General features: G+C 51.3%; 1 protein-coding gene across 5 annotated transcripts in view; it reads right to left on the bottom strand.

The window, feature by feature from the left end:
- The window catches only part of RPS6KA2 (ribosomal protein S6 kinase A2), a gene marked incomplete at its 5' end in the record, with an annotated part of 372,896 nt that overhangs the window by 14,905 nt on the left and 336,212 nt on the right, over positions 1-21,779 (bottom strand). For all 5 annotated transcript variants that reach the window (XM_082404538.1, XM_082404539.1, XM_082404540.1 and 2 more), the window contains 4 exons: positions 488-577; positions 10,041-10,166; positions 10,997-11,127; positions 17,539-17,641. In XM_082404538.1, coding sequence (XP_082260664.1) covers positions 488-577; positions 10,041-10,166; positions 10,997-11,127; positions 17,539-17,641 — 450 coding nt within the window. The remainder of the gene's footprint in view (positions 1-487; positions 578-10,040; positions 10,167-10,996; positions 11,128-17,538; positions 17,642-21,779) is intronic.

Raw genomic sequence — 21,779 nt, 5'->3', positions numbered from 1 at the left:
CGCTGCCAGGTGCATCCAACTGGCTCCAGTGTGACTGGTCCCTGCTCCCTTCCCCTCTTTCAGGGACAGGGGCCACAGATCGCCCAGTCGGGAAAGCGAAGGGAGCTGGGAGGGGCTCCGGATCTGGAGTCTCAGATCCGGAGCCCATCTCATGGGCCCCACGCTCTCCATGACAGTGAAGTGAAACACACCTGGATGAGAATCCACACCAGCTCTCTCTCCTCTTTCACACGTGCGCATTATGTGATTTGGGAGGAGTGGGGTGCCATCAATGGGATGTGAATCAACGGCCCGGCAGGTCGGGCTACCCAGCTGCCGGGTGACCCCGAGGTGTCCGGGCAGCAGCCCCCTCCGGCTCCGAGCTCCTGGGCGCCAGGAGCAGCTGGTGAGCCGAGCAGCCAGCTTGCACCAAATCAACGGTGGCTTCTGGCGCCAGCCGGAGAGACACAAAGAGCAAGCGACACCACTGCTGCACGGAGGCGCTTACGTCTTTGAGGGTGATGATGTTGGGGTGCTGGCCGTACCGCAGGAGGATCTCAATCTCTTCCGAGGGGTCCCTTTTGCTCTTATCGATGATCTGAAACAAACAGAGATGGACGTGAGGCTTCCAGCTGGCGCCTGCGGCGGGGACCCTTTCTGCCCCTCCTCCCCTCCGGCTCAAGCTCAACCAAGATAACCCACAACTGCCTAGAAATTCATGGCAATCCTTGCTTTCCCAAAGAGCAAAGGAGACTGACATTAAAAAGAGAGCACCTGCCTCCAGACACTAATTTTGAGCTATGGCAGGGTTGGATGAAGACGGGTGGGTTTGGGGAGCTCACACGGGCACCACCGAAAGCAGCAGATGCTCTGCTACCACTCGCGGCACAGGCTCTGGGTTGGCGGCCTGTGCCCCCTGCTCCGTCCAAGGTGGGCCTCCGGCTGCTGTGCGTCTCTCGCCCTGTTCGGTGGTCACACGCCGGCAATGAAGTGAGACCCAGCGTGGTTCTCAGCAAGAGACGCCGCGGCGGCGTGCGTGCTGAGGCTGTGCTGTGACTTACACGTACGGCTGCTCCTTCTGGCTCCTCCTCCTCCTCCCAGCACGTGGGGCCCAGGTCTTAGGATGGCAGGTAAAATCCTCTTACCCCATGAACACAGATGGCTTCCAACCACAGGGTGTCATGAATGAAAGCCCACCTGGAAACAGGGGGTCACCTGTTGGTGCTTCCTGGGCCCCTGCGCCTGCTTCTTACGGGGACGGAGCTGGCTGGGGAGGGGACCCCTCAGGCGAAGTCTACCGCACGCGTGTGGGAAACGACACTCAGAAGAGGACGATCGTTTCTGTGCATTAGTTTCACCCAAGTTCAAAACACTCGCCACGTGGAGGACGTGTAGTCATCTCACTGCTAGAGTGTGAGGGAAATGCACTCTCACTCTCTCACGTCCACGGCTCTAAGCGGAGGCTTGCGCGACACTCACTTTCTTCTTTAGATGAACTGAAAGCTCGGGTGGCACAGGACCCAGCGTTGGAGCTCTGCCCGCCCGACCCCCCGCCGCCCCTTCACTGCAGTGGAAGATGGTCGTGGTGCCCGCGCTTCTCTGTCTCGGTTTTATACCCACTGCCAGGCTCTGACGACATCGGCGCCCGGGACCATGAGCCCCATGACACACGTTGTTCAACAAGGAAAAACCCAAGCTTCCTTTTTTTTTTTTAAATAAATTTATTTACTTTTTGTTTATTTTTGGCTGCGTTGGGTCTTCGTTGCTGCGCATGGGCTTTCTCTAGTTGCGGCCAGCGGGGGCTGCTCTTCATTACGGTGCGCGGGCTTCTCATGGCGGTGGCTTCTCTTGTTGCAGAGCAAAGGCTCTAGGCGCGTGGGCTTCAGTAGTTGTGGCATGTGGGCTCAGTAGTTGTCGCTCGTGAGCTCAGTAGTTGCAGCACGCGGGCTCTAGAGCACAGGCTCAGTAGCTGTGGCGCATGGGCTTAGTTGCTCCACAGCGTGTGGGATCTTCCCAGACCAGGGCTCGAACCCGTGTCCCCTGCATTGGCAGGCGGATTCTCAACCACTGCGCCACCAGGGAAGTCCCAGCTTCCTTTCTTGACACAGCTTTCCTCCTTTTGTTACTAAAGTTCTAGCTAGGACACCGGGATTACTTCTGTTATTGATAGAAGCCAACACACAACGCATCCTTCTAGAGGAGATTTTTCTAAAGGCTCATTCAGTGGGGGGTGGAGGGGATGCCTTAACACGTGACACCTAGGCGGCCGCGGGGCACATCCTTACGCTGCCTGGATCACACGCTGACCAACAGGGTTCTAGGACCGTCTCTGCCCCAGCTGCCTGCCGGGCCATTCAATCCCTGGGCTGCGATCCCTTTGCAATGTGAGAAGGTTAAAATCATTAGTGGTTTTTTAAAAAGTTATTGGTAGATTCATTTTTTTTCAAATAAAATTTCATGATAAAGGAGATGTATTTTTAGCATAAATCACAATAGAATAGGATGCAAGATAAACAAGAAAGAGGAAGCCTTTTCTCTATGCCGATGGCCCAGAGCAGGGGGAGGAGGGAGCAGTTATGGGACCAGAGGGGCGGCTGCACGAACGGGGCACCCACAGGGGCTGGGGGCTCTACCCTCTTCCCTCCTGTGGTGTCCACCCCGGCAGAACCAACTGGAAGCCAGAGGGCAGGCAGGGTGGGGTGATGGGGTCCCTAGTGGGCACGGAGGAGAGGGTGGGTGCCTGCCTGGAAGGGAGGCCCCCGGGGAGTGGAGCCGAGCACGGGCTCCTGCACCTGCCCAGCCGGCCGCTACCTCTCCTATAGTCTGGGCAACGTGGGACCGACACACAGCAGCAAGTTCTGTTCAGACCCAGCGTTTTGATCCTGATTGTTGTCAGCAAAGGCTGGCAGCTTTTATCCACAAATCTTTTTCTGGGATTTTTTTGGGAGAAAGGTCAGGAAGAAGAGACACAGAGCAGTGAGGTGTGATGACCGGTCCCTGAGCACAAAGCCCAGGTCCGTGGGGGACAGCAGAGCCTGGTGGGTGGGTGGTTTGAGCACATTGTTCAGACGCATCCAGCAAGGAATTTCTTCTCCGTGGGGTCTGTTTCTTGGGATTGCTGTTGTGGGACTGGCTTCTAGTTCAAGCGAGCCCAGGTTAATCGAGTCCCTTATTTTGAGAACAGTATTGTTTTATAATCTTGCTTACGCAGCAAAACCGAGGGAGGCATTCTCAGCAAGTATGTTCAGCCGCAAGGCCTCCTCTCTCCGTGCCGATGCTCAAATGATGCTGACAGACCACAAGCAAGGACGAATGGTGGATCTGTCCTCGCCTGCAGCAGGAGGCCACCCACAGGCCAGCACCCAACGGGGCTGGCAAACCAGACTCTCACGGGGCTGCTGTTTGACAAGCTGTATATTTCCATAGTCCGTGAAGCAAGTCTGGCCCCAACAAAGGATGGCAGACCACGTGATTCTCCTCAGCAGGTGAAGCGTGCAGGTGGGTATTGGTACATCCTTATTCCTGGTGGCTGAGGGTGGGGGCAGGATTGGTCCAGACTTCATTGCCATCCACACACGCTCCCCTCTCCCTTTTGGTCTCTGCGTTTCCCCATCTTCCTCTTCCCCATCTCTCTCCAGCACAGGCTCCCCTCCTGGACACTGAATGGCGTGGGGCTTCGAGAGGGGGCCTGAGCTCACAGGCTGGCCGAACACCCTCCGGAGGCGGGCGTTTCTGCTGACGTGTCGAGAGGATCGATACACTTGACAGGAGAGGAGTAGAGCACGGAACCCCTTGTAAAATTCAACAGATACCCTCTCCTGTTCAATTACTTTAAACAAATGACACAGAGAAAGGACTCCAAGTTTTCCTGCCGGAAAAAATTAAAATCTCCATGCCAATCAGTTTTCCTTCTAAAAATAAGCTCTATTCACGTCAGGCATCTGTCAATTCCATTGCTTTTTCTGGTTGACAAATTACATACACAGTAGGAAAATGAGCCCAGAAAACGCGATGTAATTGTCAACGGTCTGCTGTGAATACAAATTGGGGCTCCTTCTGGAGAGAGCCAGCCCAGCTTCAGCCTTGAGTGTATCAGCCACCCTTCACTAGAATTAAGAACTGCATGACATAGACTCTTGTACAATTTCAAGGATCTCGCTTTATTTTTACCTGATTCTATTGCTACTTTAATAACACAAAAATCTGCTCCTGAAAGGACACACAGCTGTGCTTCCCTCCAGGAAAACGTGGCCATGGCCAGTGACATCCATCCATCCCTGAGTAAGCCTCTCAGACAAAGAAGGGGGAAAACGTGCAAGTGGAGCTCTGAATGAAAAGGAGCGTGTGTCTGTATGTTGGAAGATAAAACAGGCCAACAGGAAAGGCTACAGCGACACAAAAGCTCCCTTAGTTTCTGATTCTTCAGTGACATTCCCCTTTTTGCTGTGGCTTCTGGTTCTGTGATCAGTAAAATCCCTACATGGCTGGATTGTGAATTCCCTGAGAACAGGTTTGTTTTTGCCTGGAACCTAGCTAGCACTGCGTCTGCCTCGGAAAAAGCGTTAAAGAAAAACTTGTAAAAACGAATGAAAGGAACTGGTTACTGAACAGGGAGTCCCTGCAGAATGAAATGCGTTCTACAGGCAAGAGGTGTTCTTTGGAGCAGTCGTACTGCCCACTCGGACAATAAAAAAGCCAAAGAAAGGGATGAGGTGATTTCGAATTTGAAGAAAAGCTCCTGATTGATTTCTCTCTCTCTTTTCTTTTCTTTTTTTTTTTTTTTTTTTGGCTGCACCACTCAGCTTGTGGGATCTTAGTTCCTCGAGCAGGCACTGAACCCAGGTCCCGGCAGTGAAAGCACGGAGTCCTAACTGCTGGACCACCAGGGAACTCCCGATATTTTTCTCTCTTAAATAACATTGGTCCTCGACACCACCAAGCACCATAACCGGGGTGTGGAGACAGGAAATGAGCTGCGAAGCATGTCAGGGGTTACAAAAGCCCTAAAGAAGGTACTGAAGGCAAGGAGGATGGGGAGGACCACATCGTGGTCAGAGAGATCAGCCCCCAAGCTGGGGAGGAAACTTCTGGGCTCAGGGAAGAGTGTATCGCCCTTGTGGGAGGGGGCTGGGGACAGACGAGGGGCCTGAGGAGCTCCAGGAACGGGGCTCTGGGGCCCTGCTGGCCACTGCAAGGATCTGGGCTCCATCTGAGCGAGACGGACACCACTGGAGAGGGGGCTTTGTGCAAGTGGCAGTGTCCAGAATACGCACCTGACCGTGTCAAGCCACAAAGACCTAAAACCGAAATAAAAATGAAACCTTGGGCAATTTTTGTAAAGTGAGCACAGAACCTTTCATGAAATAAGAATATTAATTATCTTTTCCTTCCAAATACACCTCTCCCCTTTGAATCCTACTCTATCACAGTTACTTTCTGCAGTTCATCGTTGATTCCATCTCAGTCTTATTTTAAATGACAGGTGCATTAATGCCTTGGCATCTATGCAGCATTATGTCATGCTTATTTCAAAGTCCTATACACTTTCACCTCCTACCACTAGCCTCTGGGGCTGGCTATGAAGACAAAGGCGGACTTGAGTTTCACATCAGACTCCTGAGCTATTTTGTCCCGTGGAAATAGCTCCGAGATCTTAGAAAGCAGAGCACATCTGTTCACTGGGATGTGTCTGAGAGAACGTCGCGGTTTTTCTCATTCAGCCATCCTAGCCCAAGGCAGGTGCGCTGGGAGGACACCCCCAGCAGGTGGAGGAGGGAGTCAGCATCCTGTCCTCTGAGGCCAGATTCTCCCGGCGGAGGACCCCGGGCAGCCTGGTGGTGTTCTGCCACAGCAGAAGGGAGGGACCAAGCCTAGGGACCCAGACTCTGAGTGAACCCACACTTACTGAGTCGCCATCCCATGTAGGCACTGCCCTAAAGGTTTTGTTAAGTGGTAGCTAGAATTGGTCTCACTAATTTAGGACCTGCGCATAAATATGCAGCTGAGAGCAAATGCAAAACCAGCAATCTTGTTGCCTGGGAATATACTGGGGTAGGTTGGTTTAAGTATATGGGTTAAGTTGAACTTAAATGCAGTTAATATGATGACAGAATAATTATTGTGCAAAATTAGGTACTTATAAGACAGACATAGACTTAAAGCAAAACACAATGATATTTCCAAGAATGTGAGACCCGCTGTATCCCATACTCTTGAGTTCGGAGGCTGACCGTTCAGGGCTGGCACTGCCGTCCCCTCAGAAGGACCGCACTTGGATTCCTGCCCCTGCACAGAGGGTGGGAGCCGCTGTGCTCTTGGTCCATTACCTTCCTGCTGCCAAAACAGTGAGCAGAGGCTCAACAGAGCGGGAAAACCCGACCTCGTCTCCGGATACCAGCTGCTGGAACTTATCTACATAAGATGCCCCTTTAACTCTATGCTTTCGGCAGGGGTTCCCAACCTCGGCACCCAGACATTTTGGCTGGGTGAGTCTCTGGGGTGTGTGGGCGGGCGTCCTATGTAGGAGGCAGGGCAGCACCCTGGCCTCTGCACACCACGTACCAGCAGCGGCTCCCGCCCCAGGTGTGACAATCAGAAGGTATCCAGACACTGCCAGCGTCCCCGGGGCGGGGGGCAAAATCACCCCGAAGCGACGGCCTCGGGCAAAATCACCCCGAAGCGACGGCCTCGGGCAAAATCACCCCGAAGCGACGGCCTCGGGCAAAATCACCCCGATGCGACGGCCTCGGGCAAAGTCACCCCGATGCGACGGCCTCGGGCAAAATCACCCCGATGCGACGGCCTCGGGCAAAATCACCCCGATGCGACGGCCTCGGGCAAAATCACCCCGATGCGACGGCCTCGGGCAAAATCACCCCGATGCGACGGCCTCGGGCAAAATCACCCCGATGCGACGGCCTCGGGCAAAATCACCCCGATGCGACGGCCTCGGGCAAAATCACCCCGATGCGACGGCCTCGGGCAAAATCACCCCGATGCGACGGCCTCGGGCAAAATCACCCCGATGCGACGGCCTCGGGCAAAATCACCCCGATGCGACGGCCTCGGGCAAAATCACCCCGATGCGACGGCCTCAGGCAAAGCCCGTGTATTCGGGCCACAGTCCTACAGTCCACTGGGGACTTGCTCTCTTCCTGCTGCTCTGTACGCAGCGGGGGAAGTTCCCAAACCCTCCCCATAGCTGGAGGGAGGCCCCGACGGGATTGTCTCTCAAACTGAAACAGACACCGTTTTCCATCCAAGAATTTGCAGAGCTGGGTTTGCAAACTGTGGTGGCCCAGAGAGGTGATGATAAACTCTAGTGGTTGAATCTCAACGGGGCTTTTGCAGAGCTGAGATCCACTCTCAGCCAACTCACTGAACGGCACCCTTGGTTCCGTGTTATATTCGAGAACACGCTGAGCCGTGCAGTTTCTTAGTTCCTCCATCAGTAAGTGGGGTACTTGCTGCCCATCAAGATACAGAGTAGAAAAAAGCCCAAACACATTTCAGTTACATTCTACCCAGAAAACGCTGGAAAGGGAACAGAATAATGACCCTAGGTGGGCTACAGCAGTTTGGGTAGCAAACAGGCTCATTCTGAACACTCTTTGCCATGGTACTCCTGCCAGCTCTTTCATCTTTGAAGGAAATCTGCCCTCGGATGGATGAACCAACCCGCAGCGAGCGGCTTAAAACGTTCCCTGAAACAGCCCTGGGTCCCGGGGCACTCATCTCACTGGAAAGTCGCTGCCTCTTCCTGTGCTTGGGTAATTCAAGCATCTTCCAGACAATGAATTATGACCCACCAGAGTCTCGGAGAGGATGAGGGAAATCCCTGTAGCGTCCACCTGCCCAGTTTACCCAGGGAACTTCAAGGCTTGTAAAACAGAAACAGGACGCCTGGCTCTTTCTTTCTCCATCAGTTGCAGCCACAGCTCCTGGCTTTGTTGCCAGAGAGTCCGGGGCTGAAATTCCCCAGAAATTCCCATCGGGGGGTCTGATCTTTGAGGACCGAGTTATAAGCCGCTTGTTGACAAAGCGGATTCAGATGGTGTCTTTTTGTGAGAGCTGGATATGGAGACTTAAGACACTATTTCCTTTGTCTGGGGATTTATTTTCAGACACCTCCCAGTATCAGGCTGTTTTCTAGAAGGGCATCAGGGTCAGCGAGCTTGCCAAACACTAGACGGGTTTCTTTGCACTCAATGGAAGCCGCAATTGTTTCTAGGACTGCTGCTGGTCACCTGATAAACTGTCTAAAGAAATTCTGCGAGAAACGACACATGCAGAAAGAATTTTAAGACGCCTATGCACGCTTATGAAGTATGTGAAATACATTTAAAATAAAAATGAAATTCTCTCGTCTGAGGCAGGACTAGGGTCTCCTCTCCACCACTGGCTCGTCTGGATACGGGAACGGCATCATCCGAGCTCCCCTACAAACTCTCCCAAGGGTGGGGAAAAATACAATTCCTCAACGATCCAAATCCCGAAATACATCAGACCCACATGCCAGTGGCTCCCCTTGCAGTGTCAAGCCCCCTCTCCCAGGAATTTAAAATCGTGCGATGTTTCCTTCCGTCACCCGCTCCTCAGCGTGTTCGAGACACTGGGCAGGCTGATGACCGTGGACCCAAAGGACCCACACACTGAGCCTTCCTCCAATGTAAACATTCTTTTTTGTTTGAGGAATTCAAGATAAACTTGCCAAAAGGCCACAAATTCCCAACCCAAGCTAAACCAACGGGCCTGCGTGTTTTGGGGCTGGTGACCTTTTTGACGGGGCAGAGCATTTCCTCAGGGCCAGAAGCACTGGGCAGACATCCCAGCGGGCACGCGGGTGCATCTGCTTTCGCAGAGCGGCCATGGAGCTGTGGGTGAGGTGGAACGAGGCCATCGCCTCATCGCCACGGTTTTGAACAAGTTTCTCAGAGCTCAGGAAGGTCACAACGGACGGAATGACTCCTCTTACACGGCTGCCTGCTGGACAGGTTCCAGCTGTCCCCAAAAGTTCTTTGATGAGCAGGGTAGTGTCATGTGCTCCAGATGAGTTTGGGATAAGCCAGGACGGTCTGGCCACCATGACACCCCCGGCCGGACCTGGGTCCTCAAGCGCCTCCAGGTCAGCTGAGTGGGTGAGTGGTGGACAGACCAGCTCTCGCTCCCTTGGAGGGAGAATGTACAATTTATGCTTTTTTACAAAAATTAGATTATGACTTTAGCAGAACGCTTCAGCTTTCATCCACATTTTACGCACCAGGAAACGCAAGAAACTGGTATCTTGGATTTCCAGATCAAATATTTAATTTAGCAACGATTACAGAAGCCAAAGGCAGGATGGAGAGAGTGCCAAACTGGGCTGTAGTTGTTATTCTTTTCTTATGTATGTATTTATTTATTTAGGCTGCACTGGGTCTTAGTTGCGCCATGCGGGATCTTTTAGTTTTGGCATGCGGGCTTCTTCGTTGCAGCATGCATGTGGGATCTAGTTCCGCGACCAGGGATCAAACCCCGGCCCCCTGCATTGGGAGCGCAGAGTCTTACCCACTGGACCACCAGAGAAGTTCCCTGTTACTACTGTTTTCTGTTCTTGATGATTCAGGGTAAAACTACCAGCTCTCTCCTTAAGGTTTTGCAAATATTACAAAATATTTGCTTCTATTTATCTCTTTGATTTAAGTTTTGGTGACTGTAGCTTCCTTTCCCTTCTCCTTTCCTCCTTCCCTCCCTCCCTCCTTCTTCCCCTCCTTCCCCAAATGCTCTGCCTGGCCCCCAACTCCATATTTTCCAAACTGCTGAGTGCTCAGAGCTTTTGTTCCAGCGTGTTTTATGTAGAAAGTTACTAAAGGTGGTCAGTACCTACACGTCGGCTGGAGCAGAACATATTCATGATTTGCAAAATAGTTTTTTAACGGGTGACCTAATATCAAAGCCAATGGAACGGCCCCGCAGCAGAGCTTAGAAGAGGCCGAGGGAGAGTGTCTGTGAGGCTGGGTGTGCCCGCCGGGGCCTGGGGCCTGGGCAGCTGCAGACGCGGCCGCCGCGTGCCCCGCTCTTACCTTCACGGCGTACTCGGCGTCTGTGGCCATGTGCACACAGCGCTTGCATACGGAGTAGGCGCCCACCCCGATGTCCTCCTTGACCTCGTAGCCATCGGTGAAGCGGGTGTTGTTCCCGTGTAACTGCTGCAGAGAGAGCGGGCGGGCAGAGAGCGCGATCAGGGGTCTCTCGTGCAAGGGCACCGAACGCGGTGCAAAAGAGGCTTCAGCCCTTGCACGTGGGGACACGGAGGCCGGGAGGTGGTGGCGCCCTCGGACCACAGTCACGGAGCTAGCTGGCAGTGGTTCCAGATCTCAACCCAGCTTCCTCATCTGTCGGGTCAGGACCCTGTTCTCAGACGCCCAGCACCCTGTGTCGGCTGACCTGCCTGTTTCCCGCAAAGGTCCGAGAGAGGTGAGAGGTCAGACATCCCTGAGACCGGGTGCAGCTCTGACGCTGGTGTCCGGATGCCGACGTCTGATTGGGAATCTGACTCCCCGACGCCCCCTCGCCATCCTCACCAGACATGATCCCTTCTGAGATTCTCTACCCCTGCTCATATTTATACGGTGTAAAACTGCTTATAAAAATAGCACCTTCACTGACCCCCCGAAGACTACATTTCGTGATGGGAACTGGTGCCCACAAACCCAGCCACTCTCTTGCGGTGCTGGCTCGACTCTGCACAGCAGAGACCCCCAAGCGTGACCCCTGCCGGGGCTCCTGCCACAGACACACCACGATGACATCCTTCTCAGGACTCTTTCTGTCTTGAGGACGAACGTGAAGCATGGCTCAGATCACCATCTCGATGACCCCGGGGAGGCGGGGGGAGGGGTTCGTTTAGGAAGTGAACCCCAACTCAGCGGAGACGGCTCACAGGTCCCCTCAGTGCGGCCACCTCCTCGCCCCGACCTGCTGGGGGCGAGCGGAGTCGGGCCCTACGGGATCCCCTGCGCGACGGGGGGCCGATTACCTGCACGACGGGGTGAACTGTGGCTTTGTGCAGGTCTTGCTGCGAGGGCTCCTGGGCCAGGCTGGAGGCCACAAAACTGAATCCTCTAAACAGGTGATGAGCGTTGGCGCTGGGGGGGACGCCAGGTGAGTCTGCAGGTACAACCAGAGAGTCAACAGCCGCGACGTGGTGAGGTAACCCTGTGGGTGTGTGGTGTGTGCGTGTGTGTGTGGTGTGTGTCAGGTGTGTGTGGTGTGTGTGTGTGCGTGCATGTGCATCTCTGTGATGTGTGCGTGTGTGAGGTGTGCATGTGTGTGGTGTGTCAGGTGTGTGTGTGCATGTGTGTGTCAGGTTGTGCACGTGTGTGTGTTCGGTGTGTGTCAGGTGTGTGCACACGTGTGTTTGGTGTGTGCCAGGTGTGTGCGCACATGTGCATCTGTGTGATGTGTGCATGTGTGTGACAGGTGTGTGTATGTGTCAGGTGTGAGGTGTGTGTATGTGTGTGTCAGGTTGTGCACGTGTGTGTGTTCGGTGTGTCAGGTGCGTGCACACGTGTGTTTGGTGTGTGTGTGTCAGGTGTGAGGTGTGTGTGTGTGGTGAGTGTGTGTGTTGGAGAACGAGGTGAAACGGAGATTAGACAGGCTGAACCATATGAAACCACACTTTATTCTGGGTGGTGCCAGTGGTTTGATACACGGCAAAAATACCCAGAACAAAAACGTGAGGGTAATCACTGATCATCACTTACTAGATATTCATTCTCAGCGGCAACCCTCTGCCCTGCGCACTCCAGACCGAGCCCAGAGCCACCAGCAACCTCGGGGTGAGCTGTCACTCCTGGGCCAGGGCAGAGGAGGCCACCCTCTGAGTTTCTCAGGTCAGCAGGAACCGGGCACAGGGACGCAGGCCCGGGCATTGGTGCCTCTTCTGTCCCCCCTGCCCCAGGCCTGAGGAGCTCGAGGGCAGCACGCAGGGTACTCTGCTCCCAGGGACCCTCAGGGAGCCCTTCAACCGTGACCCCTCTAAGCTCTGTCGATTTGTTTGAAGGCTTGACTGCTGTCGAGATGGGTCCCAGTTCAAGTTTATCATTAAGAAAAACAAAAGGATAAAAGATTGGTGGAGAGAAAATATTTGCATCATATACAACAGACAAGGGACCAAACTCTCTATATGCAAAGAGCTCCCAGAGATCAATGAGAAAAAAGGAACAAGCCCAGAAGAAAAATGGGGGCAGGACTCAGATACCGACTGCTCTCCTACCTGAGAAGGTGCTCAGTCCCTCTAATGGGGGCACGTACACATTTAACCAGGGTAACACTTTGCCTAACAAATTAGCAAAATGTAAAGTAACCAGCTGCATGTAGGTTTGGCTGGGGCTGGACACTGCGGTGGTAGGTGGGAGCCTAAGCTGGCATAATCTTTGCAAGGTAGAAGTGGAGTTATCTACCAAAGTATAAAATACACCTGTCTTTTGAAGAGCAACTCGACTTCTATGAATTTATCTGACAGAATTACTTTCAAAAGTGCTTAGAAATAAATGTAGAAAATGTTTGTCCTGGTGTAGATACATACTGACACAATGGCATATTACTCAGCCTTTAAAAAGAATAAAATAATGCCATTTGCAGCTACATGGTGGACCTAGAGATTATCATACTAAGCGAAGTCAGAAAGAGATAGACAAATACCATGTGATATCACCTATATGTGGAATCTAAAATATGACACAAATGAACCTATCTACACAACAGAAACAGACTCACAGACATAGAGAACAGACTTACAGTTGCCAAGGGGAAGTAATTCTAGGGAACAGAATTACTGGGAGTCTGGGGTTAGCAGATGCAAACTATAATACGTAGAATGGATAAACAACAAGGTCCTATTGTATAGCACAGGGAACTATATTCAATATCCTGTGATAAACCATAATGGAAAAGAACATGAAAAAGAATGTATATATATGTATAGCTGAGTAACTTTGCTGTACAGCAGAAATTAACACAACACTGTAAATCAACTATACGTCAATAAAATTTAAAAACAAACAAAATGTGATCTTTAAAAACTTTAAAAAAAGAGAAAAAAAGAAAATGTTTGTCTTAGCAATATTTGTAATAGCAAAACAAACAAACAAACAAAAAACTGGAGACAACCTGAATATTCACCACTGAGGACACCATGCGCAAGACCAACAATGTTCATGGGTGCAGGTCACACTAGTAAGACTACGATACCCAGGATGAGACACGGCTGTGTGAACTGACACAATAGTCTGTCAAGCCAAAAAAGAGAAAACAAGCTGTAGAACGTACACACTGCAGGAATAATTTTTTTTTTAAAATTTTTTTAAACTTTTTTTTTTAACATCTTTATTGGAGTATAATTGCTTTACAATGGTGTGTTAGTTTCTGCTGTATAACAAAGTGAAATCAGCTATATATGTACTAAAACACATTACAATAAACTCATAAGCAATATATAACAATATGATAACATAAATTCTATCACTTAGGCATTATATATATATATAAATCTATAATACTACATAAAGTATATAATGTGGATTTAAATTTTTCTTACAACGTACATATGTAAGATTTAAATCCATATTATATAGAAAACTCTGGAGAGTGGGACTGGAAAGGCCATAGGAGTGGGTGTTTGCTTTTCTACTTTTTACCTTTTTACTTGGTCTTGATACTTTACTTTGATGTGGAAACAATACACTAAAGCTTTCATGGTAGAGCAGGTGGTGGGGGGCTTGGAGGGGTGAGCTGATGCAGAGAATGTGGGTTTTATTCCTGAGCATTTTATTTTGAGGGAAAGGCGATTGGGGCGCTCCTTCCACACCCGGGAGCTACACCACGAGCTGCGTGACGTGGGATCTCTCCCTGCAGATGAGCGGCCGACCCGGTGGCCCACACGGCTCTTCCAGGGAGACCTTGCCGGGTGACAGGGGGCTTCACGTGCCTGGCCCACCGCACCTTCAGCATCTTGGACCACGAGGGAGAGGACTCGGGTCTCAGCCCTGTACCTGTTACCTCGCAAAGAGCTCCAGAGTCACCCCGGAGTTAATGAGATCAGAGCTGACTGTGTTTGGAAATAAGCTGCTAGGCTAGAGAAGCTTAATTAAAAAGCACAAGGCTCGGCTGAGTCGTTTTTAGAATTTGGAAATTATGCACCGCAAGACAGCAGAGGCAGCAAGCGTGCTCTCAAGATGCTGGGCTTTGCTCCCGGGCTGGCTTTGCGCTTTGCCTTTCTTTGCCCTGCAGAGGACTCTGGCTTTGAGGTCTGCCTGCTCTTAAAAATCCCCCGGGCCACCGTGTCCTGCCCTAGGGCTGCACCAAGCACAGGGACACAGCATCCATTCAGCCACCGTCAAGCCCCGAGGCGCAGGTTTTAGATGGAAGAACTGGAGCCCGTCCCAGGAACTAGCGTGAGCTGTGCACAGGTTGAGGGCCGAGTGGACGGAGGCTCAGTTACAGCACCTGGGACTGTGCACGTGGTGGGGAGGTACCGTCCGGTGAACTTGAACTGATACACCTTCCCTAGTGAATGGAAAGTCTGCAGATCAAATAAGCAAGGGCTTTCAACCACCAAGGAGGCGTGAAGCCCAGGGCCATGCCTTCTGTGCCCGGGCTGCCTCTCTCTGCTCAGACCAAGAGATCAGCTGAGGTTCACACGTACTTCACGAGAGGCTGTCACAGCCAACGCTGGGTCCGTGTAGCTAGATGGTGACCACATGGTAGGTGGTATCAACGGCATTTAACACGCTTTATAACTGGCTAGGGAATGCCGATTTTTAGCTCAGTACTAAAAGAAGAGCAAAGATGTGAGTTGGATGAAAGGAAATTTAAAGCTGAGTACAGTCAACCTTTGTTGATCCTAGGAGTGATTTCTGACTTGTGCAATACGTTTCTGGGTTTTTAAATCTTACAGTGGCATCTCCCATCGGTCAGCAGGCTCTGATGGGCAGCTGGTGTGTCTCCAGGGAATATCCACCAACTTTAGCATCGGTTTAAGTTAAAAAAGAAAGACTTTAAGGCCACTACAAAAAATTCCGACAGTGCAGCATCCGAGTCTAACGCAGGATGTGGATTATCCTCTGTTTCAGAATCACATCACCTCTGCCGCCCTTTGAGAGCCGGGCGCTCAGCTCATGTGCTTAGAAAATTCTACTCTCTTATAAATATATAAATATAGAGAGAATGATTTTTCTGTGTCTCGGCACTTCAATTACTACCTCCTCAAAGGCAAACTGTGTCCCGCAATAAGTTGACTTTAAGTACAATTGATTGGAGAAATCCAAATAGTAAGGAGTAAAAAAGCCATTTCTGGACGTCATTAAAATGCATTGTGTCTAATTATGTTTTCCTTCAGCTAATAATAATATAAATTTGAATTATCTGTGCACAAAAGGTTTATGAGGTGTTAAAAAAAGCCTGCTAATCACACAGGCCGACTAGGTCGGAGTTTAAATTCTTCACGGATAACACAAAAAGCATGTAAAGGTGAATAATTTTGAGTTGACTATATGAGCATTTTCTTGCCAGGAAGCACAAACATGGTCTTTATTTCAGTATTTTAAGCACAGAGTTCCGAATGACAGAAACCCTCGGTGAAACAGTGCACATTTCATTAAGGACCGGGAGGTCGTGTGGGTGGTGGTCATGACAGGCAGTGTCCTTTGTCAGGGTTAATCGTTTCTGTGTTCCTTTACATTCAGGTAAACCACAGGAGGAGAAAGAAAGCGACCTGCTCAGGTGAGCTGCGGGCACACGCGGGATGGAATCCCCAATCCTGCCCCGTCTTTCCAAACTCTGAAGCTAAAAAGTAATCTGATTCTGTGAATTGGGTCAATTCTGTCAACAGGAAGGACTGACCCCAACATCCAAGAACTTTCTGAGGCTGTTGAGACCCGGAGAAACATTGGACCGTCTCTACTAGAGAGGACAGACCTAGATCTCCTCCACCTCCTCGGGAGCCACGGTACATCTCGCAGCAGCGATTACCCCAGACTGTGACAGCAGGCATCACTCTAGCTCTGTCCCTGAGAACAGTCTTAGTTTTATCTGGGGGCTGCAGGAGGACCCGAAAGAAATGACTGAGCGTCTGCATCCCGACTCCCTCATTGATAGCCCCCAGAATTTGCTTCTTTCTCGGTCCTGGAGCCCCTGCTGTGTGGGTCAGGAGCTGCCCTGGGACCACCAGCGGCCCCAGGGATGCCCCCAACCGTCTGTGTTTGCACAGAGCTCACACCCTTGATGTGCCCCCCGCCCCCGCTGGCGTGCGGGATACGGGCTCTCACCAACAGCTTAAACCAGAGGGAGCCCAGTGGATTCTCTGTTGCAACTTTATCTACTTGAGATTTTGTATCTGACCATCTATTTGTTTCATGATCCTTTTTTAATCACAGAAAATTTTAGATGCAATAACAGTGAGAAAAGCATGGGAACCCCCCCATGGGCACGTCACACAGCCCCAAGAGCTACCAACTGGCTGAACTTTTCCCACCCGTATCTCCAGAAGGGGCTTGTTAATTTGTTTTTTAGACAAAATCACCATACCCTCACTGGGATGAACCGAACTGTGCCCCACAAAATTCACAAGTTGAAGCCCAATGTGGCTGTATTTGGAGAAGGAGTCTTGTGGAGGGTAGTTAAGGTTAAATGAGGTGATGAGGGTGGGACTCTGATTCAGCAAGACTGATGTCTTTATAAGAAGAGGAAGGGACACCAGGGACTTCTCTCTCCTCCTCGAGCACAAAGAAAGGCCATGTGAAGACACAGAAAGAAGGAGGCCGTCTGCAAGCCCAGAAGAGAGCTCGCACGGGAAACCACGATAAATTTCTCTAGTTGAAGCCGTCCAGTCTGTGGTATTTTGTTATGGCCGCCTGGGTAGACTAGGACAATTACCATATCTAAAAAAGGTTAATATTAATTTATTCATATCACAAAATGACAAATTTTAAAGGGAGCTGACCAGTTCTGAGTGAATTTGGTAGACCTTAGGAGTAATTTAAGACGTATCATAGAGGCTAAATACCCAAGTCCATCTGCTGTGCCGAGATACAGTAGCTGATGCAACTTTTCAAACAGGCGTTTGTTTTTTTGTATGAATAAGAGCAATAATCCACACATTAACAGGCTTAACCGACAGGCTCCCTCTTCCCATAAAACCTCCCTAATTAAACAAGAGATTTTCATTGTCTTGAGGTTCTTTTCTCGAGCTTGCCCAGGTGTGTCCCTCTGACAGGTGGTCACTGGATTGGCAACTTAGGCCAAGAGGCAGCATGAGGCGGGCGGGGGATAGAGAACACCTGGGAAATCTCCCAGCTGGGTGTTACCTGGGGGCTAACTGATGAGTGGCTCCATCACGAGAGCCTTTGCTACGAGCAAAGGAACCAGAACATCAAACAGAACTGAGGACTGTAGCCCATGGAAGCGCCCTTGAACATGGCGCTCTCTGGCTCCTGGATGCCTGTCCCTACCTGGCCAGGCTGGAGGACCCGCCATGGGAGAGGCACACAGGCCCGCCCCCCTCTCCCTGCCTGCACACACCTGTGGGTGTCCTCGCCGTGAACTCGGGGTCGAAGTGGAAGGTGTCCTCCGGCCTGCCCACCGCCGGCTTGAAGGGCGGCTTGATCTCCTTCCTGTACAGCTTCTGCGTGGACAGCAAGACAGGGCGCTGAGGGCCAGCAGGGAGAAGGCGGGCGGGAAACCCACCTGTGCCACCTGCCCATCAGGTGCCAGCATGCGGCGGCCCCTCCCAGAGCTCTGACACGTTTAGTAACACACATAAAATATGATATCTATCGTATACGACATAGAATATAGTTACATAGTTTATAAAGAGACATAAAAGCCATTGTTCGAGGGAAAAGGGTTTGGGGACATCTAAGTGTTCTTGATTTTAGGGCAATGGTTTTCAACCTTTTTTGGGCAGTAGAATCTTCTTCTTCAAGTAAAATCGGACAGGACAGCTACACCCTGCCCCACCCCCAGGTAACAGCAGGAAGAGCCCTGCTCCTTGGCGAGTCGCCCCCGCCCCGGCGACCTCGAAGCCAGCACCTGGGACCCTGCTCTGCGGGACACAGCCCCCATCCAGGTCCTTCTTCACCCACACCCCAATGTCTGTGCACCTCCCTGGGGCACCTACTCCGGCTGCCACCAAATGTGGGTGTCCAGACCCCTCTGCTCCAGTCGAGGGGCTGTGTTGGGCTTTTGGGTTTATTTACACATTTTTGCGCACTTTAACGGCCTGACGGAGCACCAGCCAGAGAACTGGCCACATGTGGCGCTGCCTTTGGTGGGATGCAGAGGCCACGGCCTCACGCACATCGTTCCAAGCCTCTCAGGCCCAGCAAGGACTCCTGCCGCTGGAAGGGGTCCCGACCCAGGGCTGATCAGGGCTGTTTCCCGGCTGGAAACACCAGGCTCAGGCACTTCTCGGAGCACCTGTTTCACCAGGTCTGGACTCAGGAACCACCCCCACCCGCACCCCGGTCGGGGGAGTCTGGAAATGGACGCAGTGACTTGTGGAGATCCGCTCTCAGTCTTTCAACAACACAGTAAAGTAGATTGTGTCACCCGAGTTTCCAGACAAGGAAACAGGCTAAGATTAGGTAAGACCCCCTCCAGGGTCAAGGGCGACGAAGGGGCAAACGGGAGGAGGGCCTGGGTCTCCAGACTCTTCCCATCCCAGGGGAGACCCCGCCCAGAGCACACCCTTCCAGAAGGCGCTGTCAAACAGCTGCACTGACCGGTGGCCGCTGGGCTCCCTCCCGGGGCTCAGAGCAGCCGTGGCGGCAGGTGCACATGTGGAGCTGGGGGGCAGTGCACTTGGGAGCCATCGGAGAAAAAAACGAGTTAATTCAGCCGAGCATTATTCGGTCACTTCCCGCCCTGGGTGAACAGATTTCATTAGGAATTGAGTTACTCTATAAGCCCTTTCCAGATAGAAAGAGGATGCCTTCCACGCGGACACACCCGTAGGGTGGGAGTGCACTTCCCTGATGCATGCACTTGTCAGGGGAAATCTACTAAGCAGGGGCGAGCTCGGCCCCCCGATTAAAATGCTGCCCAGCCTGGCCTGCGGGGCTCGACCCTCCCCTCCCACCAGCGATATTTGAGCTGGGTTGTTAAATATTTGTCCTGACCCAGTAAAAATCACATCCTCTCCCTCTGCCTTCAAGGGTCCTCCTGCTACTTCCCAGAGAAGGGGGAGGGAGAGAGGAATCTCCACCGCAGCAGGACTCCTACTTCTATGATGTGGGGGAATTTGTTTACCGGAGAGATTTCCATTATAAAAATACACGTGTGGCTGCCAGAGGTGGGGTGGGGCTTGGGGGAGTTTGGGGAGGGGGGTTGGAGCGGCTGAAATGGACCCAATGAAATGAAGAGGATGGAAAGGTGCAAATTTTCGGTTATAAAATAAATAAGTCCTGGGATGTACAGGACAGCCTGGTGCCTGAAGTTCGTAAGACCGCGCTGCGTATCTGAAAGCTGCTAAGAGAGGAGATCCTGGAAGTTCTCATCACAGGGAAAAAACTCTTAAAACTGTGTGGTGACAGATTTTAACTAGACTTATTGCGGTGATCACTTCACAATGCAAAGATCAAATCATTATGTTGTACACCTGAACCTAACATAATGGTGTTTTTTTTTTTAATTTTTATTATTTTTTTATTTTTTTACTTTTTATTTTTCTTTTTCAAACAGTTTATTTGTTGTTTAGCTTACAAATGACCAAGTTTTTTGGGGGGGGGTTTGTTTTTTGTTTTTTACAGCCCATGCTGTCTCTTTTTTAAAAATTTAATTTAATTAATTTATTTATACAGCAGGTTCTTATTAGTTATCTGTTTTATACCTATTAGTGTATATATGTCAATCCCAATCTCCCAATTCATCCCACCCCTCGCTTTCCCCCCTTGGTTTCCATATGTTTGTTCTCTACATCTGCGTCTCTATTTCTGCCTTGCAAACCGTGAACCTAACATAGTGTTATATGTCAATTGTATCTCAATACACACACACACAGAACTGGTTGTCATTTCATGCAAATGAGAGACATTTTGCATCTGAAGGCTGAAGCTCATACATTTCAGTTCCTCTCCTCACCCCAACTCCCAGGCCATTCTTCTACTTGCCTCCGTTGACTGCAGCTCACTGGTCCTGGCTGGGAGGCTGACCCCTTGGGAGAAGACGCAGCCCCTGACTTCCGAGTCCTCAGCCATAAGGAGAAGAGTTCATCGGAATCAGACTGTCCCCTGGCCGTGAGCTGCTGTGGACTTGGTTTGGGTGGAGAGCATTGCACCCTTTTAACTGAAGTATCTAGTGATGACTCGGGAAGCAAGAGAGGACGTGGTACCTGGGGTTCCCCGCCCAGGACGGTGCTCGGCTCACGCTTGCCCCACCCTGCCCTGTGCGGAATCCCAATTCCAGATGCCCACCGAGCCAGTCCCAGAACCTCGTGTGCAGCGTGTACAACCTCTGGCTTCACATGGCAACGTGTGCAAGCACATGTCTGTGTTTCCTTGCATTTTCCACACCGCCTCTGTAAGCCTGTGCGTCAGCTACGGAGAGCCTGACTGACCCGAGGGACAGCGTGGAAGAAAGCTTCCCAAGGCTTGCAGGAGGGCAGCAGGAAGTCCTCTCGAAGACCCTTCTTCACCCCGACACTGGTCCCTGCAGAGATCGAGCCTGTGAGCACAATCTGCCCACCGGCCCCCAGACCACCACCCTCTCTGTCTCCAGCGGTTGCTGCGGTTTCATCCTGGTTTCAAGTGGGCAGCAAAGAGCTGTGTAGGCCACCTGGGGTGTTTGGTCACCCTGCCCTTTGGATACACCCTTGTGTTTGTTGCAGTCTTAAAGGCCTGTCAATGTCTTCCTGTTACTGGATAAACATTTTGGAACGTGCTAACATGTGTTATTCTTATACATGCTTTTTCTTTCTTTCCAGGTGTCCAAACCTAGGAGTGGGTTTGAGGATTTAGGGAAAAGGTGACCTTGCTTCCCATTCTGTAATGTCCGCGGCTGTGCACAGGGTCAAATGGAGAATGAACAGGCAGATGCATTTTGTGGACTTTTGAGCTTGACGAGATGCAGCGTAGTTCTGACCTAGATTCCCCTTTCTGAGCCTCTAGAACAATTTACCCCACACTGATGGAAGGAAAGTGGGATCTCATGACCAAATTCACCAGGCATCACTTTAAATCATGGCATTTGTCCCAGGATCTCAGGATGATGATCTCAGGTTGCAAGCTGTAGCATCGCTGGAACGGATTTCACATCGCACACGTACAGGCCGGGATTTTCTTTGCAGGTGCATCTGAATTCTACTTATACCTAAAAGACCTTCAGGTGACCAGGGAAGGACAGAGGGAGCAAAATAAAAATAGCAACTGGATAATGAAGAGAAGACCAATGCTAGTTCGGGGTCACAGACCTAACATCTGTTTTCTGCCGGCACTTTTGGCTCCGGGCATTTCAAAATTAACACGCTCCAATTAGGCAGAGGGCACCGTTAGAGATGATTCCTGAAATAGCAACGCAGAAATGATGCAGATCGAGATGCAGAGTGATGGCAGGACAGTAGGAGGAACAGGAAGAATTTCAATGACTGCAGCGCGCCGTGGGTGGATCCGGGGCGTCTGGTCCACGAGGTGCAGAGCTCTGCTTCCACTGGTGACCCCACCGTGAGCTGCTCCAACCCCAGTAGCTGGATTTACAAAACCCCTGAGCCAAAGGGCAACTAAGTCTTTGAACAAAGACACCTGTCGGCTCCTTGAAAGGGTGAGTTC

Source organism: Balaenoptera borealis, assembly GCF_965194805.1.
Source record: "Balaenoptera borealis genome assembly, chromosome: 9".
In the NCBI taxonomy this organism is placed as follows: Eukaryota; Metazoa; Chordata; class Mammalia; order Artiodactyla; family Balaenopteridae; genus Balaenoptera; species Balaenoptera borealis.
This window is presented reverse-complemented; position numbering and strand designations above follow the sequence as displayed.